The 17,223-nt window shown below is 36.1% G+C and overlaps 1 protein-coding gene across 1 annotated transcript; it reads left to right on the top strand.

The window, feature by feature from the left end:
• The first annotated feature begins 1,917 nt into the window (after positions 1-1,917).
• Positions 1,918-14,824, top strand: LOC18446153 (cytochrome P450 CYP749A22). The gene is made up of 6 exons (XM_088849711.1): positions 1,918-2,080; positions 2,820-3,046; positions 3,877-4,085; positions 6,629-6,684; positions 6,775-7,133; positions 14,396-14,824. The coding sequence occupies exons 1-6, from the start codon at positions 1,918-1,920 to the stop codon at positions 14,822-14,824; spliced, it is 1,443 nt and encodes a 480-aa protein (XP_088705837.1).
• Positions 14,825-17,223: the final 2,399 nt, after the last annotated feature.

Raw genomic sequence — 17,223 nt, 5'->3', positions numbered from 1 at the left:
ATCGACATTATTTCGTTCATATATTTTTTCTTGGGTAAGTCTAATTAGGTATATTTGAGAATAGGTTCATGTTAGCATAATATAACTTAGATTTATCAAGCGTTATGGGAGTAAAGCCTCATTCCCGTAGATGGTTGTGAGAGCAGTTTTCACATATTTATTTAGTCAACAAAATATTCTAAGGACTATATTGAATATGACTTTATCATTAAATATACACATCTTGCATCGTAGTCAACAAAATTGAAATACCCGAGAGTTAGGGGTGGCAACGGGTCGGGTCAAGTCATATGAACCCGGACCCGGTACGGTCCGAGTCATTTGGACCCGAACTCAAGTCTAGAAATTTAAAACAAAAAAGTTATCTTCTGCATTGTCGATATATTTTTATATTTTCTACTAGGTGGACTTGACCCGATCCAATAAGGTCGAAATCTAATCTGAACCCAAATGCGACTTTGGTGAAGTCCAAGTCCTTTGGACTGGGATCCGACTATATGGATCCAGACACGATTCGGGTCCACCCAACCGGATTGCCACCCCTACACATATTCTTTCCAAGACGTATAATCTCCTAAACAAAAAAGACAAATGGAGAAGCGTCCAATAAGAGAACCTGCTTTGGACCCTGGATTCTAAAACCTATGATGCCATATTTTATATGGTGAAAGCACACCTCCCTGCTAAATCATTTCTTTTTTTGTTTAAAATGTTTGTCAAAAATATAAATCTAAACGCACCGGCAGGCCCAGGGGATATCCATCACCTTAGCAAATCTTTTATTTGATTTGAGGCATTTGGTTTTCTCCTTTTTGTGTACATGTATCATCTTGAATGGAGCAAAAACTCTCATAAAAATTTTGGAAACAAAAAGAAAAAGACCTAAAAAACAGTTTTCTGGGGAGAGAGAAATTATATTTTGGCAGCTATTTACTTGGGGCATCATTGAATCTAGGCTTAATGTCCTCAAAATATATATTTTTAATCTTATTTAAATCTTGTATTTTTAAGAAGGGGGAGGTTTGTAAAAGGTGTCAACCTCATGCTATTGAAGTAAGGTGTACTATAAAACTATACCAAAAATGCAGTTTTGGTACTACAAAGCCTTGCAATAACATGAAAATCTATTGTTGCTCTCCATTATGAAATTTAATCTTCTGGATTGGTGAAGATCAAGTTGATCTATAAACACTTAAAGATATTGAAAATAGACAATCTAGATAATATGTTAGAAGATGAACTAATACACATCCCTTTTCTTTCATGCCTATGAATCTTGAGGTCGAGATGATCGATTTGAGGGTCTCCCAGCATATGAGCAACCTTTTCTAATGGTTTGTTAGGAACACCTTACTCGTATTGTATAAGGTTGACACCCTATATTAACTTTTTTTCTTTTAAGAATTGGGACCTTTTTGTATTTTCCGCCCATTATATTCCACTACTTTCAATGGATTACTAAAAAAAATGGGTGATCGTACTAGCAAATGATCATTACATAGATGAAATAAGTTGAACTCCAATTGATTGGACATCCCAATAAATAGATTTATTTATAAACAATTGTTTCATGCGGGCTCCATCCCAAATAGTGGTGCTCAACATTTCTTGGAGGGGCGATCCTTCTGTCTCTTAGAATTAAACGACCAAATTTTTAAAGAAAAAGATTCACGTGTTCTAATCCATGTGCAAACAAATCTTGAGGTTTTGGGAGACATTTCATACAGCATCATCTACTTATAAATTGAATTTCAAAGTGCAGCAGCCTTGAGGAGGAAGCTGATGGAGAACAAAACCATAATCCCAGCCTCCACCACCTTGATGTGTTCATTATCCTTCTTACTCATATTTTTGGTGCTTAAATTGGTGAAATTTGTGGTCATAGTATGGTGGGTTCCTCTAAGAATGACCAGGTTAATGGGAAAACAGGGTATTAGAGGACCACCATACAAATTTCTCTATGTGAACAACGAGGAAGTGTTGCAGATGGCAATGGAATCTGCTATGAAAGCCATGGATTTCACCCATGATATCTTGCCTAGGGTTCAGCCTCATGTTTATGCTGGGACCAAAATATATGGTAAGAACAACAAAATAAATAGGAGAAAAGAGGTAATAGGAGTTCTATAATTTTAAACAAGTCCTAAACTCAATTTAGTTTGTTCTTTGTTCTATGAGTTCATGATTGGTGTATCTGTAGAAAGATTATCTAGTCTAGCATCTGGTTAACATGATTGTCTTAGAACTCGGCTGAGTGGAAACAGACTCCGGCAATTTGCCGAGTAAAGTGCCTCTTCACAAGCTCAATTAGATAAAGACTTTTAGTATTTCACTAAATCAATTTTACACAGTTTTTAGATTTTCTATGTAATTTTTTTATTTTTTATGATGATTTGGGAGTTATATATTTTCCTTTTTTCCAATTTTTTTGACTTTTTTTTTTACAAATTTTCAGCTATAAATCAATGTTTTCCGACACTTCTATCTTTTAAGTATTTGATCAATTGTTTTGGACTTTAGGTGTTTTTTTTATAGTTCCAATTGGTCATTTTTATTTTATTTACTTTTCTAGCCTTTGTTAGAGTCTAAACTGTTACGGTAGTTCAATTGAAGTGGCCTGAGTTACTCCGCTCAAGGGGGGGCTCAAGTCCCAAGCTGAGCGGAATAATAAAACTTTGTTTAACACACACAAGGGGCGTAGTGTGAGGCCAATGTTTTTGGATTCCATCCTTCAAAGTGTTGTAATTCGGAGAGAGAGAGAAATATCCTAGAATTTGAAAGGAATGATGGATTTTTTAATTTTATATTTTCATTTACAGGGAATACTTTCCTGAGCTGGATGGGAACTAAGCCTCAGCTTTTCATTAGAGATCCAGAGTTTATGAGAGAGGTTCTCAACAACCAAAATGGAGACTATCAAAAACCAGATATCCTTTCAATCTCCAAAAGGCTCTTTGGAGATGGGCTTGTAACTACAAACGACGAGAAGAAACGGGTTCACCTTCGCAAGGTGGCCAACAAGGCCTTCAATGCCGAAAGCCTCAAAGTAAATGGAGTAATTTGTTTCGGGATTGCGTCCTAGGTACTAGACGATCACAATTATTTTTTTAAGTATTGAACCTGAAATCTAATAGATGAAAGTGTGCCACACCATTTAAAAAATTTTATTTTGGATTTTTTTGCCTAAATTATGACATATCCTCAACTATCTGATTTCAAATCTAACTGTCAATGATAGTTTCAATCTTTCGTATCAAATAAGTGATCTCATTATCTGCATGTCCCTTTCTTTTTTACTCATATCAAATAAGTGATCTCATTATCTGTATGTCCCTTTCTTTTCTTTTTTTCAAGAAAAGGATAAGCACTTGGAATATTTCTAGATGAGGCTTGGGTAATTCATTAAAAGGCATAAATTGAAAAAGGAATGTACGAAAATACGAAAACAATTAGATTTGAATACATTATAATACTATTTAGACAAGCAATTTCATCACTGAAGTGGAAAGCCGACTCAAGGTAAATGTTTGGATAAATAAATTTTTAAATTCTAAATTGCATAAACAATTTAAGACCTATTATTTTTTTATTGTTATTATAACACTGGGAGTGGAGAGGTTGACATTACGTTGAGGGATCCAAACCTCAATCACCGACGCCCGAATGGGCCCTTAAGACTTATGAACTTATTAAACCTTCACCCAATTGTCTTTCTACTATCTTTTTAACCTCAATCAAATTAACAGTAGTCAAGTTAAATAACTTTTTTCTCTAGGTAGTTTAATAGTAGGAATTGAATTTGAGATGTAGCATGGCTAATAAATTTGGCCAATCATGGTTCGTTTCGTGCACTGGTTGTTTCCAGAAATGGTTAAGGGCATTGAGGAAATGATGAAAAGATGGAGAGATAATGGAGAGAAAGAGATTGAAGTTTTCAGTGAATTCAGGGTTTTGTCATTGGACGTGATTTCCAGGACAGCATTTGGAAGCAATTACTTGGAAGGGAAAGATAAGTTAGAATTGTTAGCGAAGATGGCTAAAATCATTGCCTCAAATATCCGTAAATTTCAGTTTCTTGGCATTGGGTAAGATTCTCTGCGGGCCCTTCATCTAAGTTTTGGAGTGCACATACTTCATGAAAATGTAACCAACATTTAGCTTGAAATTTGGGCTAACTTCATTCAAAAGAGGTCAAAAAAATTCATCATCGACATCTTTGGAGCTTTTTTGTAACTAATTGGGGTCGGCTATAGAAGGTTCCCCCCAATCTTGGGCACTTCCCTCTGCTACTTCTAGTCACTTGATTAGGATATGGAGGGAGGTCGAGAGTGACATTATTCCTTTATAGCCATAAAAGGATCTCCTAGTATGGATCCATTATGCAAGCGGTCAGTTTTCGATAAGAGCTTGGGATTTTCTTCGATATAAGGGTTCCCCGTAGCCCATATTTAGAGCTCTATGGCCTTCTAAATGCCACCCAAATCTAAATGGTTCTCATGGTTGGCCCTCCACAATCGTCTTCCTACTTCCTCTCTTCTGCAGCAGCATGGTATTTCTCTGGCATCTTTTTGCCCTTTCGATCTTGGTCCGTAATTTTTCTCTATTAAAAGACATACCCACTATGAGGCCATAAGTCCATATATTGTTTTCTCACAACTTCTAACCATATTTTTTTGGGTCTATTCTTTGCTCTTTTTTTGCCTTCCACTTGAACTAACTCGCACCTCCTTATATGTACTTCACTAGCTCTATGCAGAACATGGCCAGCCCACTTAAGTCTATTTTCTCTCATCTTATCGCCTATTAGTGCCACACCTAAATTCTCTTGAATGTATTCATTTCGAATTCTATGCCATATTGTATTACTACTCATCTATCTCGACATCCACATCTCAACTACACTTTCATTATATAGGTATGTTATTTTTTGACCGCCCAACATTCTAGCGCATAAAGCAAAGCTGGTCACATAACTATCCTATAGAACATGCACTTCAGCTTCATTCACATAGGGCGATCACATAAATTTTTGGTAGCACATCTCTACTTTGCCCACCCAATTGTAGTTCTATATGCGATAGCTTCCTCAATCTATTAGTTTTCCTAGATTATCAACCCATGATATTAAAAGTGTGTTTTTTTTGGTATTTTTTGGCCATCAATCTTAACTATTTCCTTCTCTCTACTTCTATTATTACTAAAATTGTATTCTATATACTCTGTATTATTCTGCCTAATTTTAAAACCTTTAGATTCTAGAGTATCCCCCAAAGTTACTTTATGTTGATGCCTTTTCAGATCTCATTGATGACAACTATGTCATCTACAAATAACACACACCATATTACCTTCTCTTGTAGGTACCTAGTGAAGTCATCCACAACTAAGACAAAGAGATATGGGCTGAATGTTAACTGCGATTGTAAATCTACTGAAAACTCACTTGTGTATGCACTAGTTGTTTGTACACTAGTTAGCGCTTCTTCATACATATATCTCACCAAGTTTATATAGTATCTGAAGGCTCCTTTCTTTCCCAACACGTACTCTATAGGTTCATAAGAAATAGTTAGAATCACGTAAAAAACTAGTACCTACACATGCCTTATTCATCTAAATATGGTTACAGACATCAACATTTAGCAAAGATACAACTGCCATAAATTCCATTCTCAAAATTGGTCTTTCACATATTACAATTGGTACACCATTTAAGAAAAGAGAAAGCTTCCATAGACCACTAGATGCAGGAAATTGATATATGCTACCATCTTCCAGTCGTTCGATCTGAATGGACTGTTGAAATGGCCCCAATCATGCCAAAACACTATTTTATTTTTAAGTTTTTCTAGTGATGATATTCACTCCAAATTTTTGATATTCATGATAAAATAAAGTGATTAAAGTAACCCTGAAAATTTCAGGAGTATTTAGTCATTTTGTTTTCCAAAAATAATTTCATATGTTGTTTTAGTTGCATGCCATTGGGATGATGGCACATATAAAATATCATGTTCATATGATTTGTAAAGAAAAATTAAATCCAAAATACACTAAGATATCAGAACTAGATAAAACAGTCAATGGCTCACTTTTGAGACTGCAGGTGAAGCTATCCTAGCATTCCCTTAGATTGGACCGCTCGAAGAGAGTAGCATACAAATTTCCTACACCTTATAGTGTATAGAAAGCTTTCCCTTAAAAAAAAGGGGGGATGAGGGATGCGCAATTCTATTTTAAGATTTCAAGAAGAAATATAGAGAAAAAACCATCTAGGTTTCTCTTTAGCAGACAGTATTGTATCCTTATCCTGTTTGCATGCATAAAGAACCATAACCACACTCAGCCTTGTTGCATAGCACACATGCCGCTATATCAAATATTAGTGAGAAACCTCACCTTCGATTGCAAGATTTATTTACATACCGTGTAGTAGTTAATACAACGTAAAATAGGGAGAAACCATAACACAACAGTCCCCATGACCTGTAGTCCTTTCCTCTTACGTACTTTTGGGGAGAACCTAACGATTCAATTTCTATGTTTGTTTTCTCTAAATATCAAAGCTTACAATGTCCGTTTTCCATAACCTATATGGGCTTACCCATTTATGTGTGTTTATGTGTAGAATTGCCATGGTCATATGGGAGCATTTTGCTTGCCTACGCCTGTGCTATGGCATGTGTTTGTGGGACTGTTCTCATAATTTTGAAGTAATAGTCAGTCTCCTTGATAACATGGGGTTTCTATTTTGCATGATATTTTGAACCAAAGACAAAAAGAAGGCTGACGAAATAGATCAAGAAATCACGACAATGCTCATGAAAATGATCAAAGCAAGAGAGGAGAAGGTGAAGAATGGTGAATCAGATGGTTATGGGAAAGATTTCTTTGGGACATTGCTAGAATCCAACCATGATACACAAGATGGTGCTAAGCATTCCTTGCAAGATATCATAGATGAATGCAAGACCTTTTATTTTGCTGGTCATGAGACCACCAATGGCCTACTCATCTGGGCAGTTGTTCTCTTAGCCATGCACCCAAAGTGGCAAGAGAAGGCGAGGAAAGAGGTAATAGAGGCCTTCGGCTTCAACACACCCACCATTGATGGAGTTAACCGGCTTAAAATAGTAAGTTATTATTCTCTCTTTTTTTTTAAGCTTTTATTATTGAGGCTAATTTGACCACCATAGTTTACTAATGTAACTAAGTTAGTAGAAACGAGTATTTGATTACTCAGGCAAGGCAAATTGAACACCCTCGAATAACATGGGCACGCCACCCAAACTGTTGTACTTAGATACTACTTGTTGGGCTCACCCAATTAGATCCCTTGTGCACAAATGTGGATGCACGCAGCAGAACACGACTATATGGGACGCAAAATATGCCAAAGTCGATGTGTACTTATATAAGTGGGAAAAACATACAAATTAAGCAAATAAGAAATAAAACTTATTTACAACGAGATTAACGTGGTTTACCTATTCAGGCTTTGTCCACGGGAGAAAGAGACTAATCCACTACAATGGTTACAATAGTCTTCCAAGGAATAAACTTTTTTGGACTCTCTGGTTTTTTCTAGAAGGTTTTCTCTCTCTGAGGTTCTTCACCCTCTCAGATGATTTTAGCTTTCTATAGGCGTTCTCTCTCTAAAAGAAAATGTTATCTCTTTTTCTCTTCTTCTTCTCTCTAAGACAAGGGTCACTTTCTCTCTCTTCTTCTTCTTCTCTGCAAAAGAAGGCTGCCTGTGCTTTCCATACACCAAGAAAAGTCAATCAAGAAACTTTCCCACATTTTTGCCTTTATGTATGAGCCAAAGGGATAATGACAATTATAAAAAATGTATCAAATGACATCCTAAAAGGTAGCTCATCTCTACTTCTTTTTAGAAAGAGATAAGAGAAATATTTACCCATACCAAAACCATCACGTGAAATCCTATTTCTATAGAACGATGGCTTATCGACCAAGTTACCTTTTTTTATTTCCCAAATTGCCCTTTTAACAAGAGGCAATTTCCATTAGATACCCCCCTCAATGGCATGAGACACCCAATAATCCCAGCCTCCATTCCCAAGAGGGAGGTTTCCCTTTACAGATCAACCGGGTGCTAGATGGCACCGATGCTTGCCATGCTCATATATAACTCTTGCTTACCTCGGGCTAAGATCTTTGTCATCAATTCTGACTTATTCTTTTCGGTATGGATCTTCTCTATCCACAATAACTTCATTTCTTGGACATCTGAATCCAATGGTAACACACATCATTTTGCCTCGTCTTAGAATGAAAGCTATCATTCTTGCTCCAGTTAATAGAATTTTGACTGTCACAATGGACGATGTGCTTTTCATGTTTCAAGCCAAACTCACGAAGGAATCTCTTCATCCATATCATCTTCTAACCAGCTTCAGTGGCTGCATAGTACTCTACCTCTGTGGTCAATAGAACAACACACTTTTGCATTTTAAATTGTCATGAAACTGCTCTGCATGCAAAAGTGAACAGGTATCCCAAAATTCACTTCCTGCAGTCTACATCTCCAGCCATGTCTGCATCTGTGTACCCTTGAACCATAGGTTTACCTCTCTTAAAGCACAAATATACTTTGGATATTCATTTGAGATATCTGAGTACCCACTTGGTTTCTGCCTAGTGTTCCTTGTCAAGATTAGCGATAAATCGGCTCATTACACCAATTGTGTATATCATATCTGGCCATGTACATTGGCTATGAGATTTTTACTTCAGTCTTTATCCTGAAGACCCACTTATTCTTCAGTGCCTTCCTACATATGGGGAACTTTATCAGGTCATTGTTTTGGTTCTCATGAAAGGACTCCAACTCTTCATCCATAGCTTTAACTCACTCCACATTTTTCTCGTCGTCTTGAGCTTCTTGGTAGCTTTTTGGTTCACCCCTTTCAGTTTATATGATATACGCTGATGCACCGTATCTGGTAGAGGGTTTATGCCACCTAGAGGATCTTCTCAGCTCAACTGCAGATGACACTTCTTGAACATGCTGCTGCCGTTGTTCCACATCACCCAAAATAAGCATGTCAAACTCTTGGTACCCATCCTCTTGTTGTACTTCTCTCCTATCTTCATATACCACGGTAGGGGGAACTATGACCGGTTCTAAACCATTGGACATCCTCAGCTTTTTTGACTTCTTCACATCTTCAATGGTAAGGTCTTCCGAAAAAGCACATCCCTACTTTTGATCGCCTTCTTATTCTCAAGATTCCATAACCTATAGCAAACTTTTCATCTAAGTAACCTAAGAAGATGCATAGGAGTGTTTTTTCATGCAACTTGGATTTGTGTTCCTTGGGCACGTGCACCAATGCCTTGCAAACGAACACTCTCAAGTGTGAATAAGATATAGCTTTTCAAGTCCAAACCATCTCTTGGATATCTAGAGGAAATGATGGGGATCTGATTATTAGGTAGCAGCTATGAGGACTGCTTAACTTTAATATGGTTTTAATAACTTGGCGGTGGATAGTATGCTCCTAACTCTTTTCATAATAGTGCGATTCATTCTCTCTGCTACACCATTATGCTGGGGGCATAAATGACATTGTCTTTTCATGTCTTATGTCACACTTGATACAATAGTTTTTAAAAGCACTCGAGCTGTACTCTCCCCCATCTGAGACACTTCAGCAACTTATCGTCTTCCTTTTCACCTTACCATAGAAATTCTGAAAGATTTCAAACACGTGATCTTTAGATTTAATTGAGTAGACCCACACCTTTCTTGAAGCATCATCGGTGAAGGTGATGAAATATAATTTGCCACCGAGAGACTTGAAATCCATGGGCCCACACGCATCTTAATACACCAGATCCAGGATATTCATCTCTTTAGAACTCTTATTGAAGAAAGAGACTCTATGTTGTTTGCTTAGCATACAGTGGTCATGTGGGGTAAGAGATGCATTCTTCACATTGGGAAGAATATGTTTCTTTGTTAAGATTTGCATTGCTTTCTCACTCATGTGGCTAGGATGCCTGTGTCACAAATGTTGTAAGGTTTTGTCCAAGGCAGCCTTAACTTCTCCATCGGAGACTTGCACCTGTGTTCTGTAAAGTGAACAACGCTTCTTACCCTTTACTATGACAAGAGATCCCTATGTCCCTCACCAAACATTGAGTGGTACCCTTTATCACGTAAACACCCTCCTAAGATGGGGTTCAGATGGATATATGGTACACATATGACATGCTTTAGCACAAGGTTCATCCCAACATTAGTTTTAATGGCTACATCTCTCTTACCCACAATCTTTGAGAAACTGTTGTTCTCTATCTTTACAGAACCAAAATCTCCCGCTCTGTAAAAAGAAAAATAGTGTTTATGTGGGGTAACATGAAACGATGCACCAGAATCTACAACCCTGTCTGAGTTCCATGAACTTGATGCAAACCAACATTTGTGATCACTAATTTTTTTGCCATCATCCTTGGCATTGTCCTCAGTCTGCTTTTTCAAAAAATCTTTCTTGAAGTTCGCTTTCTTGCCACAATGATAATACGTGACCCCTTTTCTCGACTTAGATGTGGCTTTGTCCTTCGATAGATTAGATCGGTTTTGGTATCTTGTTTAGGACCTTCCTCAATTTGTGACAAGAGATTGCAGTTTGATGTGTCAGAGGATCTTCTTCTCATCTCTTCATTCAACGGACTGCTAGTGACCTGAGTCATTGTCACTATCCCATCAGGTGTTGGCTTACTCACAAAGACTACTAGGGTCTCCCACCTATCCAATAATGAATCAAGCAAAATAAAGCTTATAGCTCATCCTACAGGAACAACTTCATCATTGCAAGTAGGTCAACAATGCAGCTCATTTAAGTTCTCAGCAATGGATCCCCTTTCCTAGAACATCATGTTTACAAATTTTACGATCAAGAATTCCATATTTCTAGCGGTCTTCCTCTAATACAAGTCATGTAGCTTATTCTACACTGACTTGGCAGATGTCTCCGTTGCCACATAGTGGAACATATTTTCTTTAAGCCATTGTCGAATAGTTTCGAGAGTCTTTCTGTCCAGTCTCTTCCACTCATCGTCTGTCATACCTTCAAGCTTGTTCTCTACCCCTCGATGGATGTGTACAAGTCATTACAATGTAATAGATCTTCCATCTTTGGCCTTTAGATTATCCAATTATTCCCATTGAATGATGTCTTCTTGCTCCCAGTACTGGAATACAACTTAAATCCACACACACTATTTTTCACACTCCTTCCAGTATCCCCCATTAGTTAAGCTATCCCCCATCAGTTTAATCTATCCCCCGTTGCTTAAGCTATCCCTTATCGGTCAAGCTATCCACCGTTGGTCAAGCTAGCCCCCATCGGTTAAGCTGTCCCCTATCGATTAAGTTATCCACCAGAGGTCAGGGTGTCATCGGCATTCCACCAGCTGTTAAATTGATTCACTATTGGTCAAGGTGGTGACTGATGGTTCATAAGTCAATACCTTCTATGCATAGTGACGATTCACTATTGGTTAAGGTAATGACTAATAGCCCGTCGATCAGGACCTTCTTTGCACAATAGTCACTCATAGTCTCAGACTGATGACATGTACCAAAACATCCCAAAAGCCCATTTAATCAAAAGTCAAAGTCGGAGTAGAGCTCAGGAGCACTGATTGTGATCAAAGAGCGGGATTCACAACGAGACAATGAACCTTATCCCCATCATGAGCATAAGCTCTGGAGTCAAGTTATAGCTAGGGAACCTTGCTTTGATACCACTTGTTGTACTCTGATAACAGTTGTTGGGCTCACTCAATTAGAGTCCTCTTGCACGATTGTGGATGTGTGCAGCGGAACTCGAATACATGAGACACAAAAACAATGCCAAAGTCGATGTGTATGTATAAGTGGGTAAACAAGAAAATTAGGCAAATAAGAAATAAAACTTATTGACACCTAAATTTATGCAGTTCACCTGTCAGACTACATCCATGGGAATAAGATACAAACCCACTATTAACTCAATGGTTATAATAGTCTTCCAAGAAATAAATTTTCTTGGGCTCTCTAGTTTCTTCTAAAGGGTTGTCACTCTATGAGGTTATTCTCTCTCTCTCAGATGCTTCTTTTCTTTCTTGAGGCTTTTTCTTTCTAAAAGGTTCTCTCTTTCTCTCTTCTTCTTCTCTTTAGGAGAAATGTAACTTTCTCTCTCTTCTTCCTCTTCTATGCAAAAGAAGACTCATTGTATTTTTCATACTAAGAAGAGTCAAATCAACTAAGCACTCCCATGTTTTTTCTATTTATGTATGGGCCAAAAGCGTAATGACAATTATAGAAATAGTATCCCATAACCTTTTAATTGGTGGCTCATCTCTATCTCTGTACGGAAAGAAATAAAAAGAATATTTACCCAAACCAAAACCATCACGTGAGATCCTATTTCTATGGAGTGATGATTTGGTCAACAAGTCACCATCTTTTACTTTTCTTAATTGCCCTTTTAGCAAAAGGCAATTTGCATTAGTTGGCCCTTCCTCAATGGGACGAGTGACCCAATACTGACGAGCAAGAGTATCCCCTAGTTGGGTTTCCAATTCAAAGAAATTTAAAAAATAAAAAAAAATAAGTAATAACAATAATAAATAAATTAATAAATAAAGCAAAAAATTTGTTAGTAATATGTTTCTTTATGTTCTCTCACTTTGGCAATGATTGAAAATTAGTTTGACCATGAATACTTATTTTTACATTGTTTAAATTATTTTTAAAATATCCCCATCATAAATTGAGTTTTTTCAAAATCCAATCTTTTACTATTTTTTAATTTCCTTTAGATGTATTTTATTTAGTTTTAATTTAAATATAATTTTATTTTTTTGGATTTTTTATTTATTTTTAAATCGTTTGGTCTTGGCCAAAAGTCAGCCCTAGTCAAGCCGATTATTCATCTCGTTCCTGGGCCAACCACCTTCCCTGAGTTTCTCTTTCCATCAATAGTAGAAACTAATATGTGAGGAACAAAAAGCAAAGGTAGCAAATTAAGATTATGATGTTCCACTAAATTTGCTTAACTTTGTCAATAGTGTTATGAGATTTGGCCGAGGCCACTTGGATTCTGCCTGAGTAACTCGGCTTTGCCATATGGGCCAGACGAGTTTTGGGAGTGTAGGTTGAACAACATGTTTATAAACATTATTTATGTTAATACGGTGAAGTTAAGTAATATAGGTTTAAAGGGCTCAACAGTTCGTCTTGACGCATATGATTTCATGTGGCCAGGGTTTGAATCTTTCTAGCGAACATCACATTTTCAAAGACTGTATTTTGTTTTATATGATGGACTTCTTAAATAACGTTATAGGCCCCAAAGAATCAAACCCTACACTATGGAGTTTTAAGAAAAGGGTTACAGGCCCTCAAAAATCAAACCCTACAACTCTTGTAAGGAGGCAGCTTTATGTCAGGTAGCGTAACCAATACCCTATTATCTATTTGATTGGGAAAGCTTCAGTCTAATAATACATATTACATTCTGTCTTCATTTTGTTTTAAAAAAAAAATGAGTTGGATTGGGCGAGTTACTCGGACTCGCCCGAGTAACTCACCTTGGCCAAGGCCCAAATACCTTGGCTGAGTCAATTTTCTAAAAACGGTTTGTCATTATTGTTTTCAGTCTTCATAATTCAACTTATATTTTAAACCCTATGATCCTCAACTCTTCATTTCATCTATTATCATTCGTATTTTGTCCTCTTTCGTTCTCTCTCTCTCATTTTTAGATAAACATGATCACTCAACGAGTCACTGAGGCTGTACCTTGTGTGCATATATGTAGATGGCTTCAAGGGTAGTTGTAACGCACGTGTTTTAGCATGGCAAGGGTTCGAATCTTACTAGGGAAATTCACTTTTTCAAAGATCATATTTTTTTTATATGATGAAGTTTTAAAAAAAATTTATAGCCCCCAAGAATCAAACACTACACCATGGAGGGCTAAAAAAAATAGTTATAGGCCCCCTACAATAGAATACTACACATCTTGCAAGGAGGCAGTTTTATGTCATAATCAATCCACCATTATCTATTTCATTTTAAAAGCTTCGAGCTAATTATACATATTATGTTCTATCTTCATTTTCTTTGAAAAAATACGTGGGACTCGAGTGAGTTTGGACGTGCCAGAGTAACTCGTCTTGGCCAAGGCCTGAATAACTTGGCCAAGTTGATTTTGTAAACATTTTTTAAACATTGTCTATCATTGTTGTTTTCAATCTTCATAATTCAACTTATATTGAAAACCTTATCGTCCTCCTCAAACCTTCATTTCATCGCCTGCCTTTCTTATTTTGTCCTCCTTTATTTAATTTTATTGTATTTTCTTTGCTTTATATTTAGATGAACATGATCATCAACGAGTCATTGAGGCTATACCCACCAGTTGTTATGATAACAAGAAAATTAAAGAGAGCAGTAAGAGTTGGCAAATTCACCATACCATCAGGAATCGAGTTGCTGCAACCGACACTAGCAATACACCATGATCCAGGGCAATGGGGCAACGATGCGAACCTTTTCAAACCCAAACGCTTTTCGCAAGGACTGATGAATGCAACAAGGAGTCCAATGGCCTTCTTACCATTTGGTTATGGCCCTCGCACATGTTTAGGCCTGAATTTTGCCATTCTGGAGTCCAAATTGGCTCTCTCAATGATTCTTCCACGCTATGCTCTCATGCCCTCACCTTCTTACCATCATGCTCCTATAGTAGGGATTACCTTGGCTCCACAACATGGAGTTCCTATCATCATTAATCCTTTGCAATGATACATTTTCATTTAGTGTGATGAATTTTGATTCCTCAGATTTTTTTTTGTTTTACCATTATGTATTTTCCCAGTAAGCAAACTGTAGTAGTCTCAACTTTCAAGTTGTAAGGAACATTTGTTACAATAAGAACTCGATATGCTAAGCACCCAGCCAATTCAAAATGGACTTTCCTGTGAAAATTAAAATATACAGAAAATCATTGTGCTTATTGAAGATCAAATTCCAAATTATAATTTTCATACTTGTTAGAGTTCAAGATTTTGATTGCAAACGATGATACATCAGAGGTATAAGGGTCATTATTTAGCTTATTCCTTTAATATCACACATAAGGTAGGTATCTGCATCCACAGTCGATCGTCGAAATGCAAAGTATCAACTGATAACCAAGAGAGACTAATTGGATGAACCGGGAGAGAGAAATTTGAAAGTTGTTTTTGGGACACATGATTACCCTGCTGAAAACTTGACTTTAATGTGTGCATGTATATGCAAACGGTGTTCTCTAGAAGGATAGTTTTATTATATCACAGTGATATTATATATATATATATATATATATATATATGGTAGATACTACTAAATGCTTACAGGCGAAAATGAACAGTGATTTTGCCTACACTGATCGCGGTCACAGTTTTTCGGTAGTGTTTCAATTTTCATTTTGTTTTTGCTATTCGGAATGATCTGAAATTTGGATCGTATGTACATCTTAATGAGGCACACCTAATAAAAATATGGAAAAAATAATTCATAATTTATAAATTGACCAAAATATCTCGTAAATGTTTGCTGCTATTTTAGTCAATTTATATTTTACGAACTATTATTTTTTCGTATTTTAATTAGGTGAGCCTCACTAAAATGGACACATGCTCTAAATTAGATTTCTAAAAAAAAAAAGAAAATTGAAACACTAGCAGACAATTGTGACTGTACGATGAAGTTTGAATGCTGATGAGGGTAGGCGAAATCACCGTTCATTTTCACCAATAGGCATGGAGAAGAGTTTTGTTAGTAGCTACTCTGTCAGCCAATGGCCCAGATTGAATCTAGGTTGATTTGACGGTTGCGACCTCATTTTGTATTTGAATTTGCATTTTGTTTTTACAAATAAAAATCATATGAAATTTTGACAATCTATTCTGTCAAATCAAGAGAATCAGCATCATATATATATATATATATATATATATATATATATATATATATATATATATATATATATATATATATATATATGAATGGATTCTGTCAGCCCAAAGGCTAACAACTATAGTGTCAGCCAATAGGCCAGATTGAATCTGCGTCGATTGGATAGTTACAACTTCATTTCGTATTTGAATTTTCTTTTTTTTTTTATCAATACAAATCACTTGAAATTTTTAGCGTCAATTCTTTAAAAATAGGAGAATCTAATAAAAATATAAAACAAATAATATACAAATAATAAATTGACCAAAATATCCCCTAAATTGTTTAGGGGTATTTTTGATCAATTTATCTTTTACGAATTAGTTTTTTTAATATTTTTACTAGGTGCACCGTGATGAGAATAATAAACATCTAAAATTTCAAGTGATTTAGATTTGTAGCAAAAAATAAAAATTCAAATATAAATTGAAGTCATAGCCTTCAGTTAGGTCCATATTCAATTTGGGCCATTGACTAACATTATAGCTATTTGCCCATGGGTTGACTTGATCCATTCCACACATATATATATATATATATATAAAGAGAGAGAGAGAGAGAGAGTTCAGTGTTGTAGCAAGTGATAGCATTTTGCAGGATCATCAAACTACAATGCACTTAGACACATGGCTGCAATCACCCATTTTGTTGATGTAATCCTTAGTCCTATTGAGGTTACTCCTAATCTTTTCAAACACCAACTTTCGTATTAAGTAACTTATAGAGTCCTTGGCAACTTCTATGCCATGGACGTATTTGAAAATAACATAATTACCATAAGCAGTTTCACAAAAAAAAATATTCATTACGATTTCTTAGGAACAAGTTACATTTTAGGGATGTTTTTTCTATACATATGTAACAACTAGACCAGAAGAAAATAGAGAAAGAAAAAAATTGACTTTGGTCTTGTGAAAAAATCTTTTGGGGTGGAGTCCCTTGAGGAAGGGTATTTTTTCTTACCATTTATTTTTATCTTTTATTTTTCTGATTTATTAATTTTCTTTCTCCTCCTTTTTGCATCAATTGGTATCAAAACTTTGCGATCCTTATATAACATTGCATAAAATATTTGAAAGATTAGAAAAATATATGACAGAATATCTTGGTAGAATAATATAAGTTCTACAAAATCTACTAAGAAAACTGCAACATAGGCAGTAAAAATATGAAGGGGTTAAAAATTTAAACCTGATCACCAT

The sequence above is a fragment of the Amborella trichopoda genome, chromosome 10, assembly GCF_054954075.1.
Source record: "Amborella trichopoda isolate Santa Cruz 75 chromosome 10, AtrichopodaSantaCruz75HAP2 v2.0, whole genome shotgun sequence".
NCBI lineage: Eukaryota > Viridiplantae > Streptophyta > Magnoliopsida > Amborellales > Amborellaceae > Amborella > Amborella trichopoda.
Note: the sequence above shows the minus strand (reverse complement) of the source record. Positions and strands in the feature narration are given on the sequence as shown.

What these genes read in the sequence shown, in the direction of transcription:
- LOC18446153 (XM_088849711.1), top strand. Translation starts at nt 1,918, where the DNA reads ATGGGAAAACAGGGTATTAGAGGACCACCATACAAATTTCTCTATGTG. An exon ending in ACGCCTGTGCTATGGCATGT is followed by an intron (nt 6,685 to 6,774) that starts GTTTGTGGGACT and finishes TTTGAACCAAAG; the next exon opens with ACAAAAAGAAGGCTGACGAA. An exon ending in GAGTTAACCGGCTTAAAATA is followed by an intron (nt 7,134 to 14,395) that starts GTAAGTTATTAT and finishes CTTTATATTTAG; the next exon opens with ATGAACATGATCATCAACGA.